Source organism: Caretta caretta, chromosome 2, assembly GCF_965140235.1.
Source record: "Caretta caretta isolate rCarCar2 chromosome 2, rCarCar1.hap1, whole genome shotgun sequence".
Classification (NCBI taxonomy): domain Eukaryota; kingdom Metazoa; phylum Chordata; order Testudines; family Cheloniidae; genus Caretta; species Caretta caretta.
Window position 1 is genome coordinate 229925813 of NC_134207.1, and position 26097 is coordinate 229951909.

Below are 26097 nucleotides of genomic sequence, written 5' to 3' on the forward strand. Positions count from 1 at the left end.
CCTCTCCTACTCTCCCCACACTGCCTCCTACTGACCCCGGATCCCCATCTCCTTCCCACCCCCATCCTGCCCCCTAATGACCCCCTCCTGATTCCCCCTGCCTCCTGACCCCTTTCCGCCTCCTATTGACCCCGATTCCCCCCGCCGCCTACTGTCCCCCTTCTGCTCCCCCCACTCGCCTCCTATTGACCCCAATTCCCCCCGCCTCCTAATGACCCCCTCCTGATTCCCCCACCCCACCGCCTACTGACCCCCTGCTCCCCCGATCCCCACGCCCTGTCGCCTCATTCCGAGCCCCGGCAAACCGCTCCGTCCCTCCCCGGGCCCGGGCCCGGGAACCCTCCCCCCGCCGCCTTTGTGCGCACTGCCGCGCGGGCTGCGAGTGGGAGTGGAGAGACCCTCGCCCAGCCGGGCCCCGCCTCTCGCTGTGTGTGCAAGGCAGGGCCCGCCCGTCGGGCCGGGTTGGCTGAGGGCGTGGCGGGAGTATAAGTACCGCGGCGGGCAGCCGCCGTCGGTCTCCTTCGCCCCTCTCGCTCGAGCAGGAGTCTCCGGGACCCAGCACCCCTGGAATTACAAAGCGCCGGCCGCCGCCGCCATGAGCACGACCGCAAGCAGCAAGAGCTCGTACCGCAGGATGTTCGGGGGCGGCAGCCGCCCCAGCACCTCGGGGAGCCGCTACATCACCTCCTCCAGCCGCTACTCGCTGGGCAGCGCCATCCGCCCCGGCAGCAGCCGCCTGGTCTCCTCCTCGCCCGGCGGCGGCTATGCCACCAAGTCCTCGGCCCTGCGGCTGCGGAGCAGCCTGCCCCCCGCGCGGCTCGTGCACGACACCGTGGACTTCTCGCTGGCCGATGCCATCAACACGGAGTTCAAGGCCAACCGCACCAACGAGAAGGTGGAGCTGCAGGAGCTGAACGACCGCTTCGCCAACTACATCGACACGGTGCGCTTCCTGGAGCAGCAGAACAAGATCCTGCTGGCCGAGCTGGAGCAGCTCAAGGGCAAGGGCACCTCCCGCCTGGGGGACCTCTATGAGGAGGAGATGCGGGCGCTCCGCCGGCAGGTGGACCAGCTCACCAACGACAAAGCCAGGGTGGAGGTGGAGAGAGACAACCTGGCCGACGACATCCTGCGGCTCAGGGAGAAGTGAGTGCCCCGGGGGGGGGGGCGGATGGGTGGGGAGGGGGCGCCCTGGCTTCTACCCAGGGGCAAAGTGGGGAGCGAAGGGAACAATCTGCATCCCCAAAGTGCGAGACGCTGCCCCGCCCCTCCTGCGCCTAAAAACCGCTTAAAGTTGTGCTGGTGTAAGCCCCAACTAGATGGCCATGGAAACTGAGCTTCAGAATCGGGGAGGTGGAGGGAGTGCAAAACAGATCCAATCCACATGGATAACTAACTGGTGTGCACCCATAAGCTAATTTGCCTGGAGCCAAAACAAGGCTGATGTGTATATTAAAGGCTTTTCTAGTCCAAATTAAAGTTGAAGGCGCAGGCTTTTGTGGAAAACCATCTTGGGTGGCTACCATCTTGTAGGGGCATCTCAAACTTGGGTCTCTAGTATTTTGTTCAGTGTAGTGAAAAGACCAAGTAAAAAGTTAGCTTTGCCACTCTCTCATCTGATTTTTCAGTATCTACTGTTGTACTGTAGATCTTATCTTGAGGTTTTTGGTGGGTTTGAAAACTTTAGCTTGGCAAATCCACTTCTTAAATATTGCAACCTAACAATCTGAATTTAGCAAAAGATTATTTAAAACCAACCCAAATCTAGATCAGCCTCTTGTTGCTCATTAGCTGAATAAGCAGTAACAATTTTTTGGCACTGCTTGTGTTAGGCTATCTGTGGATTTCAGACTGCTGTAACAGCAGAAAGTCTCAAAGCCCAGTCATGCAAACTTAATAAAGAGGGCACAGACCAGAAAAATGTCGGAATGAGATGCCTTTTTGTCAGAGGCCCCATTTTCCCCCTCTGACTGGGTGTGGCTACCAGCTGGATTTGAACAGACTAGTGCTGATTTTTTCCCCAAGTTCATTATTTGTTTAATCAATATGCTACTATTTTCAGGTTGCAAGAAGAGATGATTCAGCGAGAAGAAGCTGAAAACACCCTGCAATCTTTCAGACAGGTTTGTAATCATTTCTGCATATTAAAATAAGGAGCACACTGAATGTAAAGCCCAGTGTGTAAAGTTGGCATAATCTACAAGTGAGATGTAGAGCCACCTAGTGGTAAAAAGCAACTGTTAAAGGTGCAAGACTTCTCTCAGTAACTCCAGGAAGTTGCTCTATTCAAGGGCGTTGCCATTCCTTGAGTCTAGACACTGATAAAATTGGAAACTGTTAAGTTTTAAAGTATTAACTGGAGATTCTACAAAAATATATAGCAGATCTGACACTTTTGAATGTATTTGCAATGAGTAAATTGAAACAGAAATGTTGTCTTGCATGACTAGGTACAATGTCTAACACATCAGAGGTGAAACCTTAAAGCAGAGAATGGATAAGTGTAGAAATAAGACTCTAGATTTTTGTGGGGTTCTTTTTTAACAAGAATCCACCAGTCCTCATGTAGTAACTTGTTTTCTTTAGTGATGATGTAGTCTTAAGTGGGGAGGGGAACAGCTATTGTTTTGCTTTATCCAAGACTAGCCTATTCTACAAAAGCACTCCAATGTGGAATCACTTTCTGATCCAATAAGGGTGAAAGGGAGCCATCTGTTCGCTTGGCTGAAGGGTATTAATGGTTTCTATGGGATTCACTATGGAATGCAGATACAGGCATTATGGCAAGCGTGGTGGCTGCAGATTGAAATAATAGAACTCTTTGTATTGAAGAGTGGCTTGCTGCAGGCTGCATTCTTACTGAATGTGTAATGATGTAAGCGTATTTTAGAGAAATGTTTTTATAACATCAGTTATTTTAGATATGGCCCAGTCTTAAAATTCTTAGTACAGGACTCCATTATGGGAATTGACCGACTTAGCTATGCTGCTCTGAAATTCTTGCAAAATAAGAACTGCCCTAACACCTGAGAATTTTCCTGTTAAGGTTGTCTACTGATAGGTCAGACAATTTCTCTTTCTGTCTGCCTTCAGGTTTTAGAGGAGGGTCTGACCAGGGATCCTAGTTATCTGTGATAAATCCACAAAATTCTCTGATTTTTTTTTTAAAAAAACAAATCATTTTTTCTGTGATTAGGGAATTAAAGTTCAGCATTTCATTTTAGTAACTATATCTATATTAGTTGAACACAAGGTTTTTACTGATACTTACAATTTTTAAGCAAGTTTGAAGCCTACCAGTGCCATTGATCATTATTAAAATTAATAGAATTGCAATTTGTATTTCTTATGCCAAATACTTCTGTTTTTTATACAGTAGAACCCCATTTATCCGAGCCTCCATTATCCAGCTCTGTATTAACTGAACCACCAGCCACCTGTGTCTCACTGCCCAAGTTCTCCCATCTTAAAATGCGGGGTAGAAAGCTCTTTGCCAGTTCTCCTGATCTTCAGAATTTTTTGATTCTGATCTGGCCCCGTTTACAATTAGATCTGATAAACAGAGTTTCACACACTCTTTTCACAATATGTAAAAACTAAATATTCTCTGTAAGAACACAAATTGTTTTTCCACAGCAAACAGATTTCTAGGATCCCTGGTCATGATCTCAAAAGTTAACAGCAATCAAGTCATAAGATGGTGTGTATACTGGATTTTTTCTTTAAAAGAAATTCTCAAAGAATAAATGAGAAACATTCAGTCATCTAAACTTTAATGTGAGTTGTAAATTACCTAGACAGCTTACTTTTTAGTAAGAAACTAGGCTTCAGTTCATGTAAAGTTTTGAGCTCTTCAGAGCATTTTACAGTGTTGGACTGCAACTTGGAAGACCTGGGTTCTATCCCAGCTCTGCTAGTAGCCTGCTGGTAATGTTGGACAACTCGCATCACCCATATGTGCCTCTGTTTCCCCATTTTACAGATGGGGGAGGGAAGTGTAAAGTGCTTTGAGATCTACTGATCACTATATTAAAAGCAACTATAGGTGTTCTTGCAACCTCAGCCTGTCTTTTCATTCATTAGAAACAAACCCAAAACTTTTAACTTGAGTTTGGACTTTTTGATATTTTAAAGAACTTGCCTCTCAAGACTTTTTTCAAAAGAGATTATCACTGTGGAAAGGCATTACTAGAATTCCTTTTATCTCCAGCCAGCTGGGCTCAGATGTGTCTTGGGTCACAAAGTTGCTTAGTCTGGTATTCTAGAGTCCCTAGTGGATGTACGTCTAAATGACAACCAGAAGTTTGCCAATCCAGCTGAATTGTGCAACACAGTCCCAAGCCTTGCTCAAGACAAATAGCATGATCTCTTTATGTAAGAATGAAGGCATATTGAAAAATGGAGTTGTTTGCCTGAAATGTGGAAGATGCCAGGCATCACCTCAATGAATTTCAATTTCTTCTGTATTTAAAGAATATATTGTATGTTTCACAACATCAGGCTTGTCTTAACACATGTTGCGCTGGCTTGCCTAATAATGTAATTGACTTAAACTGGTGTAAAGTCCTGCATAGACACTCTTAAATGCAGACACTCTTAAATGCACTTAACCTTGATCTAGTTCCACTGAGCTGAACTCGGCAAGGAATCTAGTTAAACTGGTTGAAGTCTGGCTTAATTTATTAAAAGCGTGCAAAGGGTCTTGTACTTAGCTGTGTTTTTAAAGGGACACAGTTCTCTTTCAAACTAATGTAACGGTCTAGACTGGGGGCAGCGGCAGCACTCCCAGCATGCACTCGCTCATATTCCTTGGTGTCAAACATTTTAGCATAATCCATAGACTGGCTTACACTTAGCTGCCATATGCTAATAGTATAAATGATGATTGTATTCTAATAAACAGGTCACTCGGAAGTGATTTTTTTTGGCTCTGATATCTCAATCCTTGCTGTAACTAGATACCCAGTACCACCATTAATATTAAAGAAAATGGGATACATGTACTGAACCTTTAAGATGTAAGGTGTCAGTAATACTTGATGCATAGAATTCAGTATTAAATACTTGTCAGAAATACAGGCACTAACCATAAATTTCACTGAAGACCTGTTAAGACTTAACTCACATTCAGTATGAGTGCCACTGTCTTGGGTCTGACTACAAATGACTTATGCACTTTAAGATAAGAAAACTGCAGGAAGCTTTAAAGATGCATGCGTTTGAGGAATAAAGACCAATGAAGCATTGGCATGACAAATCTTTCCCTTGGTAAATGGATTGCAAAAGTTTGACATGCAAAACTAAATATATAGCTTGCTCTGGACTTTCCTTCTTGAGAAAACAGCCTGCATCTTCCTACCAGAGCACAGAAGTGTCATGCTATTTCAACCTTTAAGTATAGTTTCAGAGAACTGTAGGACACTATTTTTATGGCACTTAAAATTCCACATCAGAACAAGAAAATAACACTCACGTGGTAAGAGCTGTTCTTGAAGTAAGCAAATACGTTCACTTGCATTACATAGTTCAGCAGGTAACTGCTTCAGAATGAAAAGCTATTTGATGCATCTGTGTTCATCCATCATCATTTGGTAAAGCTTCAATGAATTGCTTGCTTTTGGGGCACAACTAGGTAGTGCATCAGTACAATGAATGAGTTACTGCAATGTATACCCAGCTAGTCTGGTACTAGGGAATATGTCTAATGAGCCCATGACTGACCTCTTGGCTTAAATTCAGAGATGCATCTAAAAATACAGACATATCCAGTCCTCTAAAATTGTTCTGTCCATCATTGAGTATGTTTAAATTAAAAAAAAAAGTCCTAATAAATATTCAGATCTATGCATGATCTAATTGCATATCTGGCTCCAACACACTACTTTGAAAACTTAGCCCTGATGCTAGGACTATGGGGCTTCTTAAATTCACTCTAACACGACCTTCCAAACTGGCGAAAAGACTTTGATTACAAGTTGTGATTAAACTAACTTTAATGAATTGAATGAAGTTTAACTATATTGCATTGTGCTCATGTAATAGAAGCACATGTAGGTAAGTTGGAACTCCTCCAACTAAAGCTTATCAAGTTAGTCCCTCTACTGTAGGCTGTTACAATGCTAATGCACCTGTTAGGACAATTTGAAGTTTATGGCAAGTCTTGAACTACAAGCATATCAGGTACCACTGGTTAAAATGGGTGGGGGGAATACTAACTGATGGCACATCTGGCATACAATTTAAGATTGAATATGTAAACAATCCCCTTAAATTCTATGAATCCTTGACAGTCTACACAAGGTAGATAATTAATTTGTATAACAACCTTCTCCCAGAAAGAGTTGACCTTAAAAGCTCTTTAGATCATGCACAATTAACCCATCAATGAATTCTTCCCTTCTGAGATAAAGCATGGTGCCAGCTGAGCACTACTAGTGCTACCCAGTCATGTGATGAGGACAGTATACAGTGACATTAAGTAGAAGGCGTGGAGGTGTTCTGATGGATAAAATATACCAATTTTTTTCTTAAGGATAGAACTGATAGAATTTTGGCCTGAGCTAGGATTTGTGTTGCCAGAGAATTTGGCAAGAAATTCCCTAACTTTTTGTTATCCTGACTCTCGTTATCTTCTGATGAAGAATGCATAACAAATACTTCAGAAAAATCCAAATGCTTTTGAGTTGGACTGAAACGTGCTGCTTGATTTGATGTTGATGTATAAAATACACACACACCTACAGTTGACATGCAACTCTGTGCATGCCAGTACCCAATTTGCAAATAGATTTCCAATTCTTTCTGGCAACAGACTTTCAGATAGGTCACTCTGCTGCTTGACTTTGGATCAAACTAGCAGTAAACTTGCTTGTTACACTGATTCATTTTCCCCCCTTAGTATAGTGACCTTGCTAAATGATCTTTCCCTTTAATTAGGATGTTGACAATGCCTCTCTGGCACGTCTTGATCTTGAGCGCAAAGTTGAGTCCTTGCAAGAAGAGATTGTCTTCTTGAAGAAGCTTCATGATGAGGTAAGATGCATCTGCATTAGAATATTAATCTGTACGTTCTATCATAGAACAATACTTGACTGTCCACTCTTTTATTAAGGAAATCCGGGAACTGCAGGCCCAGATTCAGGAACAACACATCCAAATTGATGTAGACGTTGCTAAACCAGATCTCACTGCTGCCCTGCGTGATGTCCGTCAGCAGTATGAAAGTGTTGCTGCTAAGAATCTTCAGGAAGCTGAAGAATGGTACAAGTCCAAGGTAAGTGAATGGCTCTTATGTGACTATAAGGATATTTGGCTTAACTTTACTTTTTAGATATCCAGGATAGCTTTGCCATAATGCATAACTACTTACATCCAGGAGGCAAGGCTTTATCTAACTTTCCTAAATCAGGAAAACAGGTACAGCATGTCACATCTACAGTAGGCCCTGAGCCATAATACTGTGTCAAAAACCTAGATACTACATAGTTTAACTTCCTGTTTTGTCATCTTTCCTATTCTTTGCATAGTTAAAAGCATCCCGTGCACTGAGGGGTGGCTTGTGTACTGATGAGCTGGTAGAGGAAGGAATGGATGGGTAAAGATATAGCACAACATACATACATTCTAAAGTTAGCGTTCATTATTCTTGATCTAAAATGTATTTCATTTTAACCATCAAATTAGAGAATGAAGAGCTGTAACAGCATGGCACTAGTTTAGAGCCTCTGTTTCAAGTATTAAGATCTTTGTATGTGCAGTTTCTTAATCACCTCAATCCTCTTACTCCTGTGTTCCAGATAACCTTATGACAAATTTTTGTTAAAGTATTATACCAACTGTAAATCTGCGTTTTTCAACAGTTTGCAGACCTCTCTGAAGCTGCTACTAGGAACAATGATGCCCTCCGTCAGGCCAAACAGGAAGCTAATGAGTACCGCAGACAAATACAGTCCCTCACCTGTGAAGTTGATGCACTTAAAGGAACTGTAAGTGAAACATACCACTGCAGCTGTTACTACTTGTGCTGATATCTTGTCACATTACAATATAACTAAATACTAAGATGGATGTGAATGGAGGTGACCTATCAAACAAGATTGCAGACTAATGTAAATATGGTGTGCTTCTAAAATAGAAGCTAAAGGGCCCTTTTGATTAACTTGCATCTTTCAGCTGTGTACTAGCTGGCTATTTACGGAATGGGAACTTGGGGTGACCCGTTTGATGCCTTTATTTTTAAAGCTGAAGTATTGAGCTGTGTATATGTTCGCAAGCTGAGTAACTGAAAGATTAATCCACTGTTAACTAATCTTACACTTTGCACCATGTTTACTCCTTGTTATATTTCCTTTTGAAAAACAAAAGGCTTCAGATCTAATTTTAATATTTGTATATCGGTACCTCTGTGAAACAAAGCAAGATTTAAAGAATGGACCCATTTTTCCCCCTGTATAACTAAGCAAATCTTTAAGATTGTCAAACTCTACTTAATGTAGAAACTTCAGTAGCTAGGCACACTGTCAATGCTACAAATCTAGGTCTCTTTGAAAATAAACCATTGACCAGATTTGTACTACATGAAACTTGCTGGTGAGGTTTCTCAGGGGCTGCTCTTGTATTGAGACAAGGAACCTAGGGACAATACCACCAATTTCCACTCCGATGCAAGGTGGGCACTGTGGCCTTGCCTCTTCTGATATGTAAATGTTGCTGTTGGTTTGTAGTTAAACACTACATTGCTCCCATAATTCCCCCATGAGAGGATGAAAGCTAACAAATGGCAGACATTAGTCATGTAACCTTTTTTGAGCACCTTCCACTAGTGGTCAGGGTATTAAACTTCTATTATAGAATATATGGGTTTAAACCACCAATAGGTGAAGGCTGACAGCTACTAAACTGCAGCCAACACTTGACTTGAAATTTCTCTTGTAGAATGAGTCCCTGGAGCGCCAGATGCGTGAATTGGAGGACAACTTTGCTGTTGAAGCTGCTAACTACCAAGATACTATTACCCGTCTGCAGGAAGAAATTCAAAACATGAAGGAAGAAATGGCTCGCCATCTTCATGAGTACCAAGAACTGCTGAATGTCAAGATGGCTCTTGATATTGAGATTGCTACCTATAGAAAACTGTTGGAGGGAGAGGAGAGCAGGTAGATAAAACTAATGCAAATATGACCAGCAACTCTGAAGAGTAGCTGCTAAAGAATTACTAAATTCCAGAGACTAGCGTCACTAAACATGGATTCTCTTTTGCAGAATTACCATGCCTATTCCAACTTTTGCTTCCCTGAACCTGAGGGGTAAGTAGTATGTAATTTCTCATGAATAGTGTAGGAAGCTTCTTTGACAACTTGTATCCTTTTGCTGTGGTAAACTAATACTCTAAAGACAGTTTCCTTTTAGTCTGGTGTAATTGATTCAGGTTTTGATATCAGAACCCAGATGTTGCTTGTTTAACACCAGAGACCACTAGTTCAAATGTTGGTATTTTAACTACTCTTTTAAGTTCAGGAAGAGATTCCTTGTAATAACTTCATAACAAAACTCTACAACCAGTATTTTGTTGCTAGTGATCTTGGATGCCCAACTAAAGACCATTTAAAAGGGTTTTTCTGAATGCAGGAGCTTAATGCTCCCTGAAAATCAGGCCCTTTTGAGGTTCCAAAAGGATCCCCTGAAAATCAACACCCAGGATCACTAGCCAGTTCCAGAACTCTTGCCTACATCAAAGCAAGATATCTGAATTAAAGAGTTAATTGTAGCCAGTTACTTGTCATTAAAATCTCAGACTGGAGCCCCTTAGAGTAGTTTCTGTAAGTGATCTGGATAGAGACCTCCTAAACAGTGTTTGAAAACTTACTTTGACAATGGCTGATCAGATTTAAGATATGACTAATTACAAAACATCTAGTAATTTTAGGATCTTAGTGTTGGTGCCTGGCACTTGTCAGCTATCAAGTACATCAGTCTTTCCTGTAAAGAATCTGTCCATTCTATCGTATGTGCAATAGCAAATATGTAACTTAAACTAGATCACTGAAGAATCATAACTGACTAATAATTTTACATCTGCAGAAACCAACATTGATTCCCACCCTATGGTTGACACCCACTCAAAGAGGACACTCTTAATTAAGACTGTTGAAACCAGAAATGGAGAGGTTGGTGCCTGTATCAGTTTCTTTTAGTGGAGGAGGAAGTAAAACAAATGACCAATATAGACAGAATGGTACTAGATGAGGATAGCTAGTTGTGATGTACAGTGTTAACTTTTTACCAAACAGTGCATGCTTTACGTATGTTACCCAAGCTACAGTAGTGCTAACTCAGTATAGTAACATGCACTTGGGCTGAATATTTTGTACAGATCAGAATGTGCTAACTGCAACCTTCAACAAACTAGGTGCCTCTCTATGCAGGGATAGCAAAACATTCATAACCATGCTGTAAAGACACATCTATCCAAGGCTGCTACTTCTGTTTCTAGATATTAGACCTAGAGAGATGGGTTAGCTGGTTCTGAAATATCATTCCTAAAAGCAACTTAGTTCTGCAATATGGCCAGCAAATAAGGTGCTTGTAAACAAAGTATATCTGATTTCCCCCATGCCTTTTTTGCTCACTCTTTTTCAATTTGGAATTTAATTGACCAATAGCTGACTTTTCCACAAGTGAGTGGCTATCATCAACTTCCACTATGGCACAGTGGAAGTTTTTATTAGCTGTGTTAATATACCAGAATAAATCTAGAAAACTAATTTTACAGTCAGATGTCTTGAGTATTGAAATTGCTCAGAATTAATGTAAGCTGCCTTATTATTCTTCAACAGGTTATCAATGAAACTTCCCAGCATCACGATGATCTGGAGTGAAAACCCTAGAGAAACTGCACCTTTCTCACTTGTGCAGTGAAAAGATTCTTACCAGCAAAATTTAAAGTCCCTGTCTTAAAGGAAGAAACAGCTTAAGTGCCTTTCTGCAGTTTTTCCAAAAGCGCAAGATTATTATGCTAGAGAATAGGTATTAGATCTTGCAAACTGACTCTCCCTGAAGGTTTAGATTTGACAATGGAGTCTAGTTTACAGATAGCAATATCTTGTGCTACAATACTGTTTAAGTTTCTGAATTCAATAACTGCTTTTTCCAGCACAGTATGAACAATTTCACTGCTTCAATAAATATTTGGAAAATGGCTTTCTAATGTGTGTGAATTTTGTTAAACTTTGATCACTTTTCCCCAGAAAGCATGGGAATAGCAACTTGGTGCTGAAAGTACCTAACCTGCACAACTCCAATTAATGACAGTTGCATGGAACTTAACAACAGCAAAAACACTTGGAAAAAACTTACATTTGTACTCACTTCCTTAACTTTGGCTTGCTTCAAATTATACACAGGGGCACTGGACCACTCACATTGAATTAAATGGACTACACAAACTGGCAGCTGCAAGTTGAACTGACATTATTTCTATCAAATTACTAACTAGCTATTAGTGAACATAATCAGTTAGTATTAGCCTTGTTTTCACAGGTGAGCATCCAAGTTCATGAGCTGCAGGTGCTTGGATTCAAAACCAGGCTATGGAATCATATCAAGTGACTATCTATAAAAATCTGCAGTTTAAAAAAAATGTGAAAAGCTGCACCAATGCCTCTGCCTGGGTGTTTAGATGTACACATCACTCATCAGTGGCACCTAGAGCAAGGGCCTTTAACTATATTAAAAAAAAACAAAACAAAACTGACTCATGCCATCCTACAATTGGTAATCGCCATCCACAATAAACCTGGAAGGGGGGAAACAAATCCTCTCAAAGTAAAGAACGAGCCCTAACACAACAATTGTGGGCTTATTGCATCTTGACACTAGATAAAAATCACTAAGCTATGGCTGAAAATGAGACCATACAAAAATAGGTCAGCTGTAAAAATAGCCCACAATCAAACCATTTCCTCATGCACAAGTGAGGCTCTGTGCGTTTAATAACTGGTGAGCATAGGCTTTAGTAGCATGAAACAGAAAGTTATGCTTTTACTACTTTAGCTAAGGCAAGAGCCACAGTCAAGTGACTTACTGAACATCTTAAATCTGGGGCAGAGTTACACAAACTCTAAGTATTTTGCATCTGTACCTCACAGGATCAAATTTTATATAGGTTTAATGAACAAGTAGTGCTTGGGAGCTTATGCTGATGGAATGGCAGTAGTAGTTACATTTGAAACAGTTTACCATCCCTGTCAATACCCATGTCCTCTGCAACTAAGGGTAGCCTATTTGTATAAGATTCTGTGTACTCCCCCTCATGTGGTGTATGGACCCATACTTACAAGGATATACAACCACATATCAGCAATCGGAACAAGCTCAGTAATACTTAACTGGGGGTTTCCAAAGGAAGAGGTGAGCTCAACACTTACTTCCAGATATGTAGTGCACAGGATAGTTTGTCTGCTGGGGGTGAAGCAGAATTTTGGCTGTAGGGTCATTGCCTCATATGCTGTAGAAGCGTATAGTTAAAGAGACAGGGTATTGCAGAAAGGGGATTGTCTAGGCAGTTGAATACCACCCTGAAGAACTAGATTTTATCCCTACCTCTGCCTGTGTCATGCTAAGCAAGTCACTTAACTTTTCACAGATGGTCACTGGTTGTGTGTTTTCTAGTTGGTTGATGGGAGGCCTTGGGACTGAGGGGAAATGGCTGGAGCATCTCTATTGTTGGGTCATGAGCATCTGGGAGAAGCATTCATGTAACTCCGTTGGGTACATTCCTGTCTGTGGGGCTTGTCTAAACTGGTAATTAATAGTGCTGCAATTTTCTTGCTTGGGGTGTGAAAAACACCCCCCTGAGCACAGCCAGTCACAGCGCTGTAAAGCATCAGTGTAAACAGTGCCCCAGCCCTGGGAGCTATGCCTCTCATTGAGGTGGCTTTTTAAGAGCCACACAAGGCATGTTAAAGCACTACCAGTGTGGACTGTCCCTAAGTGCAGCACCTGCCAGAGGTTTGTAGCTTGGCAACAGCACCATAGTGTGCAAGGGATACAGGAGCTTGGTGAGACAGAGGGCTTAGCAGTCCCCATCACACATTCTAGAACTTAGTACTGCTCACCAGCATTTTTCAGCCAGGTAGGCTGACCCAATAAGCCATGCTTTCTGCTTGTCCCCTCACTAAATGATGTTGAATGTAACTTGGATTCTCCAAAAATCCACTGTCTTCACCTGTAAGCAGAACTCTCTCCTGCTGCTTTATTTCTGCCTATAAGTTCCCTCTCTGGAAGATCTCACAGTCCCTTCATTAGCATTCGGTTCAGACTGCAAATGAGTATCCAGTGTGAACACCACAATACTCAGTATACTTGTAGTCAGACAGTAGGGTGACCAGATGTCCTGATTTTATAGGGACAGTCCCAATTTTGGGGTCTGTTTCTTATATAGGCTCCTATTACCCCCACCCCGTCCTGATTTTTCACATTTGCTGTCTGGTCACCATATCAGACAGCTAGATTAAACATCTCATGCCTGAAAGAAACCGGTTTCCCACCCTTCGGTGATCACCCTCAGTCACAGATCTTGAGAACATAACTTTCAGCATATATACATAACTCCTTACATACTATCCATCCATACATTTCACTATGATTATGAGGAGCAGTATGACACAGGCTCTCAGAAGACACTTTGCATGGCACCCTGAGGAATCAACATGTAGCTATCAGACCCAGGGGATCTGTATAGCTCTTATGCACCCCTGTGCCCTCTGCCAGTTAGCACAAAGATATCCCTGGGTCACACCTGCACAGAAGGGGGCTGAATTAAGGTTGAAGAGGCAACCTTAATCTGGCATTTCCTAACATTTGAGTGCTTGACTGCAACTTCAACATTATTTTAATGTAATTTTTTTTGGATGTAATAGATTAACAAACCTTGTAGTGTCTGTTATTTTCTTCCTGTGCAGGGAATTATAGCCTATGATCAATTCACCTCTGGCCCTTTCCTTCATTAATGTAAGTATTGCTCAATTTGTAGCATGCTTTCCAGACATCAAATCATTCTTGTCGTGCATTCCTAAAGCCTTTCCAACTCTTTACCACATTCTTAAAAGCGAGGACATTGAAGCTGAACACAGTATTCCAGCAGTTGGTGCACTGCTGATCTCACTGGACAGTGGTTACAAACAGGGAAAGAGTTCAATGAAAGGCAAAAAAGAGACATCCCTTGATCAGGGTAGAACAGGTGCCACAGTTAACCAGGAATTGTTTTTAAGCCTTTCATATTTTACTACTTTTGTCTAACAAATTACATCACATAAGGGCCAGAAAATGCAGGGACATGGCTGAAACAGTTCATGGTGGTTAGAGGTGATATAAGGTTATCCTTTGGTGACCTATGTATTGTGCCCTACATAATTTCTACATATATAGAAACTTTCATCCAAGGATCTTACAAATCATCCAAATGTTTTACAAATATTAAACCTCACAAAATCCCCATGAGGGATGGACTATCCCAATTTTACAGCTGGGGAAACTGAGGCATAAAGCAGTTATGTGACTTAGCCAAGGTCAGGCAACAGGCATGGAGCACAGCTTGAATAGAATCCAGATCTGCTGTGTCTCACCCCTTCACTTCAGAGAGATGATAATATTTCTTCCCTATAAATAATACAAGCCTCAGAACATTTGCAAATACATTTGCTTTAGAAATTTGGATCACAACAGGAAGAGTTAGAGTAAATCAAATAGTGATCAGTCTTGTACAAACAATGTATTCCTAGGCAGTTGGACACTCTGTTCCCCGGTAGCTATTTTAATATTTCTTTCCAACACTATACAAAAAGAGGCCTTATGGTGAAATGACCCAAAGTACACAAATGGCTGGAAACCATAGGCTTCTTCACTTTGAGCATTAATATTATTGACTGTGAGCATGGATCACAAATTGTGGTGTTAGTGATCACTCAAAAATCGTTAAATGATATGTCAGCAATGATCCAGAAATAAATTCTATATAGAATTTTGCTTAACCAATCACCCAGAATGCGATGGTAATTGGACCCAGTCTTTGAATAGGCTTTCCTTAGCAAAGGCAACCAGCATTTAACCCTGGTCACCACACAGGGACCATGTGAAGGGATGACTTTCTGTTGTGGCAGCCACTTGGCAATAGTTGACATTGTGCCCTCCAGTGGCACTGCTCAGCCAACGGAGACCACTTCATAGGTACTTTTAGAGCTTGCCCCAAGGCAGAACAAAGCCACTATCTCCAATAGCATCTCCACAGCTAAGGCATTACGGTGGGAAATATAGTTTTCTTATGAGGTTAGTTGTTGGATCAGCAGTAAGTAGCTTACTGCAGTTATATACTAACATCTTCCTGATCTGCCTAGATCAAACAGCATGAAGGTGACACAGCCATCGGCCACCCTCTTAGTACAGTGAGACTATTCAGCTAGATTTTGCTGTGGAATAATTTGCAGTATTCTTGCTCTTTCCCTGGGCAACTGGTTTTGTTTTATTTTTAAAGCAGGATTGAAAGCTCTATCCTGTAGTCCTCCTTTAAGCTTCAAGTAACACTGACCATAAAAGAGCAGGGATAAATCATATGATGCACTGATACCACTTCTTTTCATCTTGTTGCCAAAGAAATCAAAGACAATGGAAACTAATCAGCATGACGTTTGGAGGTGGAAAAACTGCATCTGAAATAAATTGTGAGGGAATGGTAGCTACCTGTGTGTACTGTTACCATGTTAAGGGCAAGGCCCATCTTTCAAAGCAATATCTACCTTTCACATTCCTTTCTACAGAGCATCAGTAATAGCCATCACCACCTGACTGTGGTGGCAGGGTGGGGAAGGAGTCAGGTTATCAAACCCCAGCCATCTAGAGTTGGGAGGCCGTTTTCTAGTGTGTTTCTATGCACCATTACTGCTAAAAATGGCACCGAGTGTTAGCTTAACCCTTCCATTGCTGCCAGCTAGATGCCTTGCTAGGGAAGGTGACATTACATTTCAGCTTTTTTGTAAAGGCCTAGCATACGTACATCAGCTAAGAAGGGGGAAAGGCTGCAAACTTGCTAATCATATCCACAAAACAATTTTACTGCACTCTATTTCTCTGTTTGCACAAGATCAGTTCATTCCTAGCACGTTTGTTAGTACAACTAATGTTCTGTCATAGCAAGCTGCTCTATTTCCGCTCAACAAGGCAGAGTTAGTGGGTTTAAGGCTACAGAACATTGCCACGTCTACAGAAAACAAAGCAAGTGAAAAGGGAACATGGTACACTTTGTATTCTGTGTTGTAACTGAAATCAATATATTTGAAAATGTAGAAAATCAGCCAAAAATATTTATAATAAATTTAAATGGCAATTCTATTCTTGTTTAACAGTGTGTTGTTTGACAGCCGTAGTTTAAACCTATGCTTCAGAGGAAGGTAAAAAAAACCCAGGGTCTCTGCCAAGCTGAACCAGGGGAAAATTCCTTCCTGACCCAAATATGGTGATCAGTGAGACCCTGGGCATGTGGGCAAGACCCACCAGGCAGATACCTGGGAAAGAATTCTCTGTAGCCACTAGCTCTCCCTTCAGAAATGACTGCTCACCCTTTTACTATTCATGACTGGAAGTTAATGAGACCCACCTTGCCTAAGAGAGTTAGTAGAATAGTGACGTGCTGGTGGCTGCTGGCTTCTTGTCTTTGCACAGAGGGCATCCCAGACCTCACTGACACCGAGTGTTGTGCTGGTCACCACCAGGTTAACTGGAAGAATTAAAATGAAACAATAGAAGCCACCTCCAAAGGTGGTGGGCTGCATGGCAAAAGCCTAAGCAAGAAATAAGGATTAGAGGGGTTTCCTCAGGACTGACTGAAAGTGCAGGGGCTGGGACATTGATTGGTAGACCTGTGTGTGTAAGAAAGAGAAAGCAAACAGAGAGCCAGGGACAGCCAGAGAAGCAGTTATAAGGGTGTCTGAGAGGAAGCAGAGTGAGGGCTTCTTGAGGCACAGGTCTGGCTTGGACGTTAGGAGCAAGGAAACTGCCTCCTGTTGTACGTTCCCAGAGTCTGCAGGGAAAGAGGACTTTGTGTACATTCTTTGTAAACAAACAGGATTATACCAAATGCCTGACTCATATTAGCAATTTCTCCTCAACCCAACAGGGCCCCAAATATTGGCTAAATGCCTGGGCCAAGGGGCAGGAGTAACTCTGCACCGCCATCCAGCGGTTGGTGTTTCTTCCCCTTATAGAAGCAGAGGAAGCCGTTTTGCCACAGGCGCTAAAGTCTACTCACACTCTCACAATCACACACAAGGTACCTACTTGTATAAATGTGGTAATAATGGCCCAAACCATGGAGCTCAGAAATCAGGCATGTTCCTTTGGGAAATACTAATGTCCACAGTCACTGACTCACTGTCAAAGAACTTAAAAGTGTATACAAAAGAATCTGACACTCAAACGTCTATTGCACTAGTTCCAGAAATGTAGATCAGCTGCCCCCATGCAGTAGGCAGCATGTACTGCAAGACAGAACAAGTATGTACTACCTGCATCATGACAGGTTTCAGAGCCGTGTTAGTCTGTATTCGCAAAAAGAAAAGGAGTACTTGTGGTACTCAAATAAATCGGTTAGTCTCTAAGGTGCCACAAGTACTCCTTTTCTTTCTACCTGCATCAGCACATATACATCCTGAAACTGCTTGGCTTTCTGCCACAGGGATTGTCCTGTCATTCTCTTTTCTCTCTCTTCTTCGGGCTTATTTTGGCTGATGTCTGGTCTGGATCATGGGCATGTATTATAAATCTGAGGGTGAGTGTGAAGGGCCAGCTCCCCTCTGTACTGGATGCTAGGGTCTCGATCTCTCCTCACAGGAAGGAGGAAAGATGAGATGAGCTGCAAGCTGTGCCAGACAGAGACAGAGACATCCCCCCCATCAGTGCCCAGGACCATTACCCAAAAAGTGCTCTAGGTTTTAGGACCATCACTGGGAGATTCCTCACCCACCAACCACACTGGCACCTGCTCATGTTGCAAAAATCATAACTACCCCTCCTTCCAACCAGCCAAATTGAAGGCGAAAAAACCCACACAGCAGTTTGCCAGTTTCATCATATGGGGAAAATCCCTTCCAGGCCCTAACCCAAGTAATCAGACCAACAGCCAGCAACACCAGAGGTGACCACCTCCATGTCACAACCTTCTACATACTTGAAAACTATTATCATGTCCCCTTTCAGTCTTTACTTTTTTCCAGACTAAACAAACCCAGTTATTTCAATCTTCACTCATAGGCCATGTTTTCTAGATTTTTAATAATTTTTGTTGCTCTTCTCTGGAATCTCTCCAATTTGTCCACATTGTTGGGAACACTGGGGCATGGCCACTAGGTAACTCGAGGGGATGGAAGACCACGAGTGTCGATGAAGCCCCCTCGCACTAGGCCCCGGTGTCCTTGGCCCCCCTCCTCCTGCCTGGAGGCACTCGCAGCAGCTCTGCGTGCTAGGCCCAAGTGTCCTTGGCCCCCCCGCCTGGAGGCACACACAGCAGTTATGCTGAGAATCTGCAACAGTATGTTGCAGAGTCAGACTGCCTGAAACTAAGCAAGGCCAAACAGGGGAGATATGGAAGAACAATGCTGAATAAAGCAGCTTTATGTATAGTTTAACAAATGATACAGAGAATCAGGGAACTAGCTGGGAACTGGATTGGCTGGCTATATGGATACTTGGAGCAGCTTGCTATTGGATAAGTATGCTGGGAAAAAGGATGTATAAAAGCCTGTGTAACTTCCTGCTCTGTTGTGCAGGATTTGAGATTTTATTCTCCCTGTACCTTTTTGCAGCTGCAAATAAACTTTTCTGCTTCTCCACCCCGTTGTGATTATTGGGTGCAGCACACCGGGTAACGAACCACTCAAGCTGTTGTTCAGCCTCTCGGCACTGGGTGCCGGCAACAGCTTTTGGCGTCCCTGGGTGGGCGACGAGGCTGCAATTTAGCCTTGCCCGGACCCCTCCTGGAGGTCGAGGATTGCAGCGAGAACCGACGCCCAGCGCGCACCGGTGAGTTCATCGGGGGCCTCGGAGGAGACGCGATTTGATCGACCCCAGAGGGCACAACGGTGCAACGCACTCATATAGTGGAGAAGCTGTTGTGGACGGCGGTGAAGAACCGGTCCCTTAGACGTGGGGGAGGAGCAGCTGCAGGCCACGGTGAAGAACCGGACCCTTGGATAAGGTAGGAACCTTTTAAAATCCGGATTATATGCTCTGTTGGAACCTGGGGACGCCCAGAGTTACCCTGTAGGTATGGGACAGGGACAGAGCTCAGAGGTTAGGGCACGGTGTACGCCCCTAGAGTGCATTCTAGCAAACTGGAAGGTATTTGGTGCGGATCCAATGACTAAGAGCCAATTAAAACGATTCTGTACAGTTGACTGGCCTCAATATCAACTAGAGGACCAGGAGTGGTGGCCACCAGGAGGGTCAATTAATTACAACACGATCCTCCAATTAGTTTTGTTTTGTCAGTGAATGGGTAAATGGAATGAACATATGTATGCGCATTTGTTTCTGACTTTATGTACTCGACCAGATATTTTACAGCGCTGTAATCTGACTCCGACTGGTTCGGTAGCAGCTAATGTTAGTCCCCAGACCCCCACCCCCACTGTAATGGCAGAGCCGGTGTCCCCTTCGGCCCCCACACCCCCACCGTATAAGGGTAGGATGCCTCGGGTTACAGAGATTGCCCCCTCGGTGGTACTCTATCCTTTGCTTACCGAGACGGTTGTGGCTTGCCCAGGGGCAGATGGACGTCAGGCTACCACTATGCAAGTTTACACCCATGTGCCATTCAATCCAATAGACTTAGCAGCTTTTAAAACACAGGCTGGGGAATTCTCAACCAACGCAAGCAGGTTTATATCAGTCTTTGAGGGGTGCCTCAGTAGTCACAAGCCGATTGAGACGACTGTAATATCCTCCTGAGAACCCTGTTGTCTGAGGTGGAGAGGGATCAGGTTACAGCTAAGGCAAGGGGAGTGTCAGCTTTCAAGCGAAAGAAAGGAAGCTATCTGTCAAGTTCCTACCCCAAGTAACCGTAAGCGGCTCAGGGCATTTCTGGGTATGGCAGGCTTTTGCAGGATATGGATCCCAGAGTTTGAACTGTGGGCTAAACCCCTGTATGACTGTGTAAAAGGAGCGGATCATGACCCCTTCTATTGGACCCCAGAGGCTGACAGGGCATTTAAAATTCTGAAAAGAAAATTGATGGAAGCCCCGGCTCTGGGCCTGCCAGATCTCTCTAAGCCGTTTCAGTTGTATGTACATGAACAAAGGGTGGCCCTAGGAGTGCTTACACAGCTGTTAGGAGCATGGAGACGTCCCGTGGCTTATTTTTCTAAGCAATTGGATCAGGTTGCAAAGGGTTGGCCGGCATGTTTACGGGCGGTCGCAGCTACTGCCCTATTGCTTGAGGAAGCCGAGAAGCTAACATTGGGAGGGGTTATGCAAATCTATACTCCCCATATGGTCCGAGCCTTATTGGATGCAAAGGGAGGGCTTTGGCTCACCCAGGCTCGGATTGCTCGGTACCAGGCTAAGCTGTTAGAGAACTCTGAAGTCACCCTACAGCCTTGCCCCTCCCTTAACCCAGCCACTCTCTTGCCAGAAACAGAGGAACAGAAACATGACTGTTTAGAGATCATAGATGTCCAGTACTCCAGCCGTCCGGATTTAAAGGATGTACCTCTCCCAAATGCAGATCATGAGTGGTACACTGATGGTAGCAGTACTGTAATAGATGGGCAAAGGAGGGCGGGTTATGCTGTTGTGACCCTCCATGACACTGTGGAAGCTGAAGGTTTGCCTGCTGGGACCTCTGCCCAGCTTGCCGAACTAATAGCCCTGACCCGTGCACTTGAACTGTCAAAAGGAAAGCGGGTCAACATTTTTACTGATTCAAAGTATGCTTTTGGTGTGCTGCATGCTCATGCTGGCCTATGGAAGCAAAGGGGAATGCTGACAGCCCAAGGCTCCCCAGTCAAGTACGGGCCCCAAATCCTCCGGCTCCTAGAAGCCATACAACTCCCCTCGGAAGTGGCGGTGGTACACTGTAAAGCCCATCAAAGGGAGGATCAAGATGTGGCCAGAGGTAACGCCCGGGCAGACAGAGAGGCTAAGCATGCTGCCACCCTGCCATCCCCTCAGGCTGAAAACGCCCATATGCATGCCCTTATCCCATCAGAAAGGGAAACTTCCAACCCCTCAGTACTCTGCGGAGGAGAGACAGCTAACTGACAAACTCAGTCTCCGGGAAAAGGAGGGATGGCTCCATTCCCCAGAAGGGAAGGTCCTCTTACCAAAGGGCCTAATCCGGCCAGTGCTTCAGAAACTACATCAAACCACTCATGCTGGCAGGGAAGCACTTATCCAGCTAATGGGAAAATACTTTATCACTTCCGGACTCCGACCCCTGGCTGCCCAGGTACAAGCGGACTGCTTAGTCTGCCAAAAGAATAACCCCCGACCGGGACATCCTGTGCCACCAGCTGCCCTAGAACCCACTCCGGGCCCCGGACAAGTGTGGCAAATAGACTTTACTGAGTTTCCCCGGACCCAAGGGTTCAAATATCTCCTTGTTATAGTGGATCGGTTCAGCGGATGGCCAGAAGCCTTCCCATGCTGTAACTGCACTGCCAGAACAGTGGCCCTCAAGTTTGTTAAAGAGATCATTCCTCGCTTTGGACTCCCCCTGTGGATGGAATCTGACAATGGGACACACTTCACGTCAAAAATCATTCAAAGCATCTCACATGCCTTACAGGTCCCCTGGAAACTCCATACGCCCTGGAGACCGCAAGCCAGTGGTGTAGTGGAGCGTACCAATCAGACCCTTAAACGGCATCTCTCAAAAGTGTGCCAAGAAGCCTCACTGCGATGGCCTGATGCTTTGCCCCTCGTCCTACTCCGTATCCGCGTTCTCCCAAAGGGTAGATTAGGGCTCAGTCCCTTTGAAATTATGTTTGGAAGGGCATGGCCTATGAATGGCACCCCGGTTCTGTCAGGGGAATGGGAGTTGGGTAATGTTTTTTTGTCACAGTATATGTGTTCCCTGTCTGCTGTTCTCTTGTCTCTTCACAGGCATACCAAGGATTCCCAGCCTCTCCCCTTGGATTCTCCTGTTCACTCCTTACAGCCCGGTGACTCTGTGCTTGTTCGCACCTGGAAAGACGAGCCTCTCCAGGAAAAGTGGAAAGGACCCTATACCGTCCTGCTGATCTCCCATACAGCGGCAAAGATCGAGGGACACAAGAACTGGATCCATCACTCTCGTCTGAAGGCAGTACCTGCCCCCTCGTCAGCAGAACAGTGGACCGTCCAACCTGCTGACTCCTCATCTAGTGACGATCTCGGGCTAAAGCTACTGTTTAAAAGACACAAATAGCGGGCACCTTAATGCTAAAATGGGCCCACCCAGGTACTGGAGACCCTGGCTTGGGAAGACTTTGGTGATAATTAATTGGGTAACATTGTTATTCTCTGTATTGGTATTTCCAAACTGTGCATATCGGGAGCATAACTCCTTTGTTTTGCTTGCGCACCATGTTGCTAATTTAACAAACCAGACTGATTGCTGAGTATGTGCTCCAACTCCACTATCCCCCAAGACGGGAATGCCCCTTGACATGCTGCCCTTGACCCTAGCAGAATTAGCCACCACCAAAGAGCAGGAAAGAACAAACTCACCGTTCTGGAACAAGACCTCTTTACAGCAAGCCACCTATCAGGACCAGGAGTATTCAGTTGCAGTACTCACTGAGGGAGTGTTATGTTTTACCCGAAACCAATCTGATCCCTATGGGCATCCTGTGGGAAAGAGCTCCTGTGTTATTACACAGTGGGCTGATGGGTATTGGATAAAGACCAACAGGGGAGGCCAACAGTGTGGGTGTAATGGTTCCTCCCCTTTTAGGGAAACACTTACAAATAATCTTACCACAAAAAAGGGGTTTGGAAATGTAACTTGCCGTCCAGTTAATATCTCCAATGTAGCAAGCCAATGGTGGGTTTGTAGTGGTCCCTATGGCGAGTGTAATTTGAACGGGACAATTAGAAATGCCCCCACTTGTACCCAATCAGGAGGATGGGATGCCCCCTTTGGGGCATATAAATTATTTTAAAAAAAACAGCCAAAGCAGCCCTAAATATCCCAGAAATCCCCTTAAGAAACAGTCCTTACTGGGCCCTACAGGGTCACTATTTTGTATGTGGCCGAAAGGCTTACAAGGTGCTGCCAGCCAACTGGACAGGTAGCTGTTATATAGCTCATGAAGTTCCTCATCTTTCCATAACTGCCACACTGCCCAAAGGAAAGATTAGAAATGCCCGAGACACCTCTGTTGAGTCACGAGAAAAAACCCTGCGGTGACTGACTAAGGCATTGGAGGGCAATATGAAAAATGCCCTCACAACCGAGAAGCTGGTAGGGTGCTCTGTCCTGGGAATAGCGCCACTGTTTACTGGGCCAGCCATGGCATGCATAGGCCGCTATACTATAAGGCTGCAGATGGTACTTGAGAAAGTGGCCTTAAAGTTAGAGGACTCGGTTAGTAATTTAGGGTCAGCAGTAAAAACATTAAATAAAGAGGTACAGCAGCTCAGGACGTTTTCCCTCCAAAACAGGCTGGCTTTGGACTATCTCTTGGCATCCCAAGGAGGGGTTTGTGCCCTCATCGGGCCCCGATGTTGTGTATATGTAAATAATAGCAGTTATGAGATCTATAAAAAGGTGGTACAGGCTGAGGCCCATGCCCGAGCCGGAGCACAGGTTGCCTATACTGCCCCAGAGAACGATTGGTTGCAAACCTTGTTTTCAGGCTGGGGTTTGTCGTCTTGGCTTGGTGGTTTATTTAGCCTGCTATTGAAATTTTTCTTTACTGTATTGATTGTATTACTGGTATTATGCTGTGCAGTATCATGTGTTAGGGCCCTTTTGCAAAAGTTAATAAGTTATTCTCTTCAGGGCTATCACAAAGTGCTTATGCAAAGTCATATTGTAAAGAAATAAGTAGCCCAAGTGAGAAAACTCAGAGCCAAGGCTGTTGAGTGTTCTCAAAGGGGGGAGTTGTTGGGAACACTGGGGCATGGCCACTAGGTAACTCGAGGGGATGGAAGACCACGAGTGTCGATGAAGCCCCCTCGCACTAGGCCCCGGTGTCCTTGGCCCCCCTCCTCCTGCCTGGAGGCACTCGCAGCAGCTCTGCGTGCTAGGCCCAAGTGTCCTTGGCCCCCCCGCCTGGAGGCACACACAGCAGTTATGCTGAGAATCTGCAACAGTATGTTGCAGAGTCAGACTGCCTGAAACTAAGCAAGGCCAAACAGGGGAGATATGGAAGAACAATGCTGAATAAAGCAGCTTTATGTATAGTTTAACAAATGATACAGAGAATCAGGGAACTAGCTGGGAACTGGATTGGCTGGCTATATGGATACTTGGAGCAGCTTGCTATTGGATAAGTATGCTGGGAAAAAGGATGTATAAAAGCCTGTGTAACTTCCTGCTCTGTTGTGCAGGATTTGAGATTTTATTCTCCCTGTACCTTTTTGCAGCTGCAAATAAACTTTTCTGCTTCTCCACCCCGTTGTGATTATTGGGTGCAGCACACCGGGTAACGAACCACTCAAGCTGTTGTTCAGCCTCTCGGCACTGGGTGCCGGCAACAACATCTTTCCTGAAATGTGGCGCCCAGAGCTGGACACAATACTCCAGTTGAGGCCTAATCAGAGTGGAAGAATTACTTCTCGTGTCTTGCTTACAACACTCCTGCTGATACATCCCACAATGATGCTTGCTTTTTTTGCAACAGCGTTACACTGTTGACTCTTATTTCGCTTGTGGTCCACAATGACCCCCAGATCCCTTTCCGCAGTACTCCTTTCTAGGCAGTCATTTCCCATTTTGTACGTGTGCAACTGATTGTTCCTTCCTAAGTGGAGTACTTTGCATTTTTCCTTATTGAATTTCATCCTATTTACTTCAGTCCATTTCTCCAGTTTGTCCAGATCATTTTAATCCTATCCTCCAAAGCACTTGCAAACCCTCCCAGCTTGGTATCGGCCACAAACTTTATAAGTATACTCTGTATGCCATTATCTAAATAATTGATGAAGATATTGAACAGAACTGGACCCAGAACTGATCCCTGCAGGACCCCACTCGTTATGCCCTTCCAGCATGACTGTGAGCCACTGATAACTACTCTCTGGGAATGGTTTTCCAACCAGTTTTGCACCAACCTTAAAGTAGCTCCACCTAGGTTGCATTTCCCTAGTTTATTTATGAAGTCATGCAGGACAGTATCAAAAGCTTCACTAAAATCAAGATATACCACATCTACCACTTTCCCCGTATCCACAAGGCTCGTTACCCTGTCAAAGAAAGCTATCAGGTTGGTTTGTCACAATTTGTTTTTGAGAAATCCATGCTGACTGTTACTTATCACTTTATTATCTTCTAGAGGTTTGCAAATTGATTGCTTAATTATTTGCTCCATTATCTTTCCGGGTACAGAAGTTAAGCTGACTAGTCTGTAATTCCCTGGGTTGTCCTTATTTCCCTTTTTATAGGTGGGCACTATATTTGCCCTTTTCCAGTCTTCTGGAATCTCTCCTGTCTTCCATGACTTCTCAAAGATAATCGCTAATGACTCAGATATCTCCTCAGTCAACTCCTTGAGTATTCTAGGATGCCTTTCATCAGGCCCTGGTGACTTGAAGACATCTAATTTGTCCAAGTAATTTTTAACTTGTTCTTTCCCTATTTTAGCCTCTTCTGATCCTACCTCATTTTCACTGGCAATCACTACGTTAGATGTCCAATCACCACCAACATTCTTGGTAAAAACTGAAACAAAGAAGTCATTAAGCACTTCTGCCATTTGCACATTATCTATTATTATTTTCCCCCCTCATTGAATAATGGGCCTACCCTGTCCTTGGTCTTCCTCTTGCTTCTAATGTATTTGTAGAATGTTTTCTTGTTACCCTAGTCTCTGGCTAGTTTGATCTCGTTTTGTGCCTTGGCCTTTC

General features: G+C 44.1%; 1 protein-coding gene and 1 long non-coding RNA gene across 2 annotated transcripts; both read left to right on the forward strand.

Annotated features, from left to right (window-relative positions):
* Positions 1-499: 499 nt before the first annotated feature.
* On the forward strand, positions 500-11199 carry VIM (vimentin). Its single transcript, XM_048838022.2, has 9 exons — positions 500-1146; positions 2063-2123; positions 6937-7032; positions 7112-7273; positions 7860-7985; positions 8935-9155; positions 9262-9305; positions 10081-10166; positions 10836-11199. Exons 1-9 carry the CDS (start codon positions 596-598, stop codon positions 10875-10877), a joined length of 1389 nt encoding a protein of 462 aa, XP_048693979.1. The 5' UTR covers positions 500-595; the 3' UTR covers positions 10878-11199.
* A 7173-nt stretch (positions 11200-18372) lies between these two features.
* On the forward strand, positions 18373-24645 carry LOC142071207 (uncharacterized). The gene is made up of 2 exons (XR_012667252.1): positions 18373-19243; positions 22150-24645. It is a non-coding gene; the product is annotated as an uncharacterized LOC142071207 (long non-coding RNA).
* The last annotated feature ends 1452 nt before the right edge of the window (positions 24646-26097 follow it).